Below are 5,971 nucleotides of genomic sequence, written 5' to 3'. Positions count from 1 at the left end.
AAAACGGTTAACAAAACACAATCGTTTCACTTAACATGCAACACCCCGTTTTAACCAATTATTCATTCAACCCAAAACTCAACGTTTCACTAACTTTTCCAGTACACATCAGAGGAGAAGTGAGCTTAAAAATCCCTGTAACGACGCCTACGAATGGTGAAATAGATTAATTCTTGCTCAACTACTTTGACGATTTAAACTCAAAAAATCGATGACATTATTACCACAATGATCGTCATAACATCGTTACGTCCACGATTTTTTTAGAGAACAAAATTGTAGAATGAGACCTTCATTCATGCCTTTAATTCTTCCAAAAAAATGCAGCTAAATTGGTTGCTAATATACAAATCTTTAAGAAAAATGGGAGAATATAGTCTCTTGCTTCATGTCAGTCCATTATATACAGAACTTTGTCTTCTTATGTTGTGGCATATGGAACTTTGGCTCTCTTGCCATTGTTGGATTCTTTGAGGACCTTCCAAAACAAAACCCCTCGTCAATATAATTCGAATATGAGTATGGAGATATTCATATGAATTTTTAACCTTTACCTTGTAGGAAGGAAAGGTCTGTCAAAGACAGGCATAGGCTGTGCTTTTGGAACGAGCTCTTTTCTCAACTTCTTTATCTCTTCTTCTTCTGCCATCTGCATGATCAAAAGGATCGATGTTACAGTCCCTGCTAAATAATGATATCACCTTAAGAAATCATGCATGCATTTTTCTGATAATTTTCCTTACCTTGTCCCGCCTCTCCCTTTCCATTTTATAGTGTTTTATTAGAATCATCTTCTCAGCTACTTGAAGATCGAACTCTGAACGCTCCGACGCTCGAATTTCAGAGTGGAGTCTCGGGTCTACTGCTCTTGTATTCTCTTTGACATGAGGTTTTATCAACACCTGCATCAATGCAAAATTGAGAGGGTGTTTCTAGTTTGGGATTTAAGGTCTAACTCTTTTAAGGACTAAAAACCTCAGGTTCATCTGTTGTCCATGGGAGGCCTTGAGCAATTGGGATCCTTTGTTTCTCTTCTTCCACCATCATTTCTTGGATCTTCTTCATGAATTCGCCTTCCTTCATTTTCCCTCTTTGCTGTAATGTTAACCAACAATCCAAAATTGTAACATACCAAACCAATATGAATAATATACCTGGTCTAGATTGATTAACAGAGATTCAAGTTAAAAGATGAAACCTCAGTTCTTAGCTTGAATGGTTTCTGGGAAGTTGGCTTGTCCTGCTTTTTCCCTCTCCTCCCACCAGTTGTCCCGAGAGACTCAGAGCTCTAAAACCCACACATGAATGGATACAAAAAAGTCATGAGCCACAATGCAATAAAATACCTTTATATTTGCATTTTATCATACACTTTTTTGGATATTTATATAGGATATGATGCTCTAAGTACCCTCCAAACATATGAAAAAAGTTTAAAGAATTCAAACATGTCTGTGTTGAACTCATAATCCTATCCGAAACTCACACCTGAGTAGGAGGAACTTAGAAAAGATGCCATAAAAGCAAGTAAATTAACACTTTAATCTTTGATCCTTAAGTCCTATATAGGAGAAACTTGAAAAATAGCTTGCAGGTAAGAGGTCTAAAAGATTAATTCATAAGACCTCTTGGAAACATGTTATGGGCCCAAAAACATCATTAAACATTCAACGTGGTAAGAAGAGAAAATAAATTAGCAGAAGTGAGAGGTTACTTACATTTCTTTGGCTTCTTCGACCTCCATTAGAAGCCCTGCTTGAAACACTGCCAAATAAAGTAACAATATAAAAAGAAAAAATAAATAAAACCCAAATCTAAGAACTAATCCATCAATTGCTTCACTGACCTTCCTTGGCTGCTGCTATCCGAAGAAGAAGAAGACGCTGAGAAACGCCGATCCAGACCAAGGTTCTCAGCGGTCAAAACAAATTCTGATGGCCATTTCAATGCCTTCTTCTTCTTGTTATTATCATTCTCTTCTTTTGGTTCCTTTTCATCACTCCTATCCTCTGATTCCTTCGAATTTGGTGTCGTAAGAAGCCTCTCAAAGGCCTTAACCAAATTCATAACTTTCCCAGCTTCAGGCACACTGTCCATTGCTTCTTCTTCAACTTCAACTTCAACTTCAGTTTCAGCTTTGTTCTTGAAAAAATCCTCTTGAGATGCTCTCAGATTCTCGTAAGCGACACACAGGCATTTCTTTGAATTCCCACTAGACTTCTCTTTACATTTGCAGTCAATCCCAACATTTGGATTTGAATCATCAGACCTTTCTTTCTTTAACTTCTTCCTAGCCACCACAAACTTTCTTTCCCTAAGTTTGTTTCTTGGTGAGTAAACTACCGGATCCTTGGAAGAATATTTCTGGGATTTTGAAGATTTTGTAGCAGAGATGTTTGGATTTGAATTCTCGGAAAGTTTCGAAAACTTTCGAGTTTTTGATCCAGAATTCCCTCCTGAATCTTTCACGGGAGTACCCTGTTTTGAATGCTTAGCAACCTCCATGGGTGAAGAAAAAAAAAAGAAATCTTCCAAAAATTTAAAATAAAAAAAAATGGGGTTTTGGTTTAAGATTGATGAGAAAACAAGAGACAGTTCGGAGCTTTTGATGAAAGAAGGAATGAGAAGAAACACATGGAAATCACGAAGAAGAAAAGTTCCGTTAGAGGTTGATGCTCTGTATAACGGCTAGTTTTTGGTGTTGTTTTGTAAACCGTCAGATTAATTGTTCAAAAATTAAGGTTTTATTTATTTACCGTCGGATTACACGATATGCAACGTTTAATAACCGTTTAGGGCTGGGGACGACTAGACTGGATCAACAAGAAAGTTGCAATTTTCCCTTTGAGTTTTTTCTTTTCGTATTAATCTCAATGTTTTCAAATTAAACATTTAGGTTCTCCATTCGTCGGTCCAATTATTTAATCAGTTCAGTTAATCTATATAGGTTCTCAAATCCAATAATTTAATATCTTTCATCAATTAATTCCTAATTCGATGGGTCCGGCCAATTAATCTGACCTGATTCAAACAATCATGATTAAACTTAAACTTGAATTTAATTTTTACCATGTAAAGGATTAAATATTGTCTTATCTAATTTGGGACTTAGAAGTACATTGAAATATATATATATATATATATATAAAATTACGATGCAGCCGGTTGTCTATTTTTTTTTCTCACAAAATTAATTTGATGAATTTGAGGAAATTTGATTTTATTTTTAAAACACTAGGTTTCTATTAAGAAAATAAGAGTTGATATCAATTTTTATTGTTAGGTGTGATCAACCACTTATAAATTATTTTTAAAAAAAATTCTTTTAAAAAGATAAATTTTTGTCTATGTTGAAGTCCAGAGAAAATAGACAAAATTTAGATTCAAGAGTCAATTATATATGAAGAAGATTATAGCAGTTGGTAATGCCCAAAAATCAATACATTGTTAATTACATGTTGCCTTAAATTTTAGAAATACGAATTTAAAATTTTTTATTTAATTACTTAATTGAATTTATTTAATTGAATGAATTAATTAAAACTTAAAATTTTACTAAGATGTTATATTTTTATTGTAAAAATAGAATTTTAATTCACCTTCTATCATTGTAAATAATTGGTGAAATGATATAGTAGTAATTTTGTGAATGATGTCATTAATTTTATTAACGGAAACTGTACCTAAACAAACATGAGTAGAGAATGTAAATTCACCAAAACAGAATTTAAAAAAGAAAAACCTCGAAATATCAAACATGTACCTAAACAGAATTTGAAAAAGAGAAGTTTTTGGGATAAATTTTAAAAAAAGTCACTTTTATTTATCTTATATTATATTTTAGTCACTTATATTTGAAATGTTACGTTTTAGTCATTTATGTTATCATTTTGTTACGAAGTGGTCACTCTACTGTTAAACTCCATTACCTCCCTAACTGCAATCCTATGTGGTAGTCCAAATGGGTTTTAAATGCCAACTTGGATGTCATATGTGGCAGTCCAAATTAAATTTATTTAATTAAAAACTTATTTTCATTCAAGTTGGCATTTAAACTCATTTAGACTGCCATGTAGGACCGTCGTTAGAGAAGTAACGGAGTTTAACAATAGAGTGACCACTTCGTAACAAAACGATAACGTAAATGACTAAAACGTAACATTTCAAACATATGTGACTAAAATATAATCCTAAGGCAAACAAAAATGACTATTTTTTGTAGTTTATCTAAATTTTTATTTTATTTATCCATTTAATATATCATATAAATCAGGGGAGTAGCTTCAAGCTTCCTTAAAATGGAATTTTTTTATTTAAACTCTTTAAAATTTTTAAAATTTTAAATTAGTAAAAGTAAAATTATACTTTAGCCCTTTAAAAATATTAAAATTTTGATTTAATCCTTTAAAAATTATAAAATTATAGACTATTAAAATGGTGAAATTATATTTTTCTATTATAAAAATTACAATCAAAACCACTTAAACTTTTAACTTTTTATTTTATTTTTTTATTACTTTCCTTTTTAATTCAAGTATTAACAAATTATGAATAAATAATAATATTATCAAACTCAATTTGAGGTTGACATAAAGTTAATTGGGATAAAATATGGTTACAAAAATCTTTTTTATTTATTATTAGGAACCAGGAACGATGCAAATACCAAAAGTAATTTTCTTTTTCTAGAATTATGAACTTTTTATTACATGTTGTAACACCCCACACTCATACCTCACGCCGGGACGGAATACGAGGCGTTATCTAACTTGAACACATACATTCACACGTTTCCAACTCGCCAAAATTAGGTCAAATTTAAAACTTTTCCGATCTTTATCAAGAACTTCATCTTAAAGGCCTACGAGGCTCCAAACGTTCATTTAGAACCATTCGGGAATGATTCGGATCTTTCCACAAACTCTGAAAAATATTACTAGACACAGGGGCACACGCCCGTGTGGGAGGGGCAACACGCCCGTGTGACCAATTCGGCATGGTCATACTACTGACCCGTGTGGCTCACACGACCTAAACAATACAAGGACAAACTCGTATCCTCTACTCGTGTGGAATTAATTCTAAATTCACACCTACAGGGGTTTTCACACGGCCTGGCACATGCCCGTGTCCTTGGCTCGTGTCCTTCACACGACCATGACACGCCCATGTGCAAAAACCTGGACATTCTATTTCTAATGTCAGCAATTCTTAAGGGTCACACGGCCAAGGTACACGCCCGTGTGCTAGGCTGTGCCCTTCACATGGCTGAGACACACGGCCGTGTCTCTACCTGTGTGTTTACTATCATGTATACTGACTTGTAAATTTTACTGCAGGGGACACACGGCCGGATCACACGCTTATGCGGCGGGCCGTGTGTCACACACGGCCTAGACACACGCCCATATGCCTACCCGTGTGGACAAAATGAGGCTATTTACCAAGCCTCTTTGCCACCCTTGCATACATAACCTGCATAAAATCACTCTATGCCAATACAAGGGTACATCACATAGCCAAAATAGCCACAATGGACAACATTTCATTTGTGCAATATACTCATCCATGAAAATATCATCTTCTATTTATGAATATCAAAATGAGTATTGACCATCACCTATGGCCTTATAGAAAATTAAAGGTATTCATTCCAGGCCAACACATTTGGCTATTTCTCAATGACACGCAACATTAAAGTCTAGCCCTATACATGCCATATGCAAAAATAAGAATCTTAACTATATCGAGTGTTCAGGATAATAGTGTGATCGTAGCCTCCAACATCCGATGATCCTCGAGCTATTTAGGCGACACTATAAAGAAATAGAAAAGAGAGGGAGTAAGCATAAAGCTCAATAAGAAGCATGCAAATACATAGCAACAACTATACCATTCATCAACATGCTCTTAATATAAAATAGTTATAAGCATAACTTACTCATCACATCCCACTACACATCATATAATA

At 34.0% G+C, this 5,971-nt stretch overlaps 1 protein-coding gene across 2 annotated transcripts; it reads right to left on the bottom strand.

Annotated features, from left to right (window-relative positions):
* Positions 1-276: 276 nt before the first annotated feature.
* Positions 277-2,669, bottom strand: LOC107961112 (protein TPX2). 2 transcript variants are annotated; one of them, XM_041114328.1, is made up of 7 exons: positions 1,847-2,669; positions 1,719-1,764; positions 1,199-1,288; positions 976-1,095; positions 744-902; positions 555-649; positions 277-478 (listed from the first exon to the last, which is right to left on the bottom strand). In XM_041114328.1, the coding sequence occupies exons 1-7, from the start codon at positions 2,503-2,505 to the stop codon at positions 400-402; spliced, it is 1,248 nt and encodes a 415-aa protein (XP_040970262.1). In that variant the 5' UTR covers positions 2,506-2,669; the 3' UTR covers positions 277-399. The 2 variants fall into 2 exon arrangements, with proteins under 2 accessions (XP_040970262.1, XP_040970263.1); XM_041114329.1 differs by having other exon boundaries at positions 1,719-1,752; positions 1,847-2,645.
* Between the last annotated feature and the right edge of the window lie 3,302 nt (positions 2,670-5,971).

This window comes from Gossypium hirsutum, chromosome A05, assembly GCF_007990345.1.
Source record: "Gossypium hirsutum isolate 1008001.06 chromosome A05, Gossypium_hirsutum_v2.1, whole genome shotgun sequence".
NCBI classification, from domain to species: domain Eukaryota; kingdom Viridiplantae; phylum Streptophyta; class Magnoliopsida; order Malvales; family Malvaceae; genus Gossypium; species Gossypium hirsutum.
The sequence above is the reverse complement of the archived record's forward strand: the minus strand, read 5'-3'. Positions and strand labels throughout refer to the sequence as shown.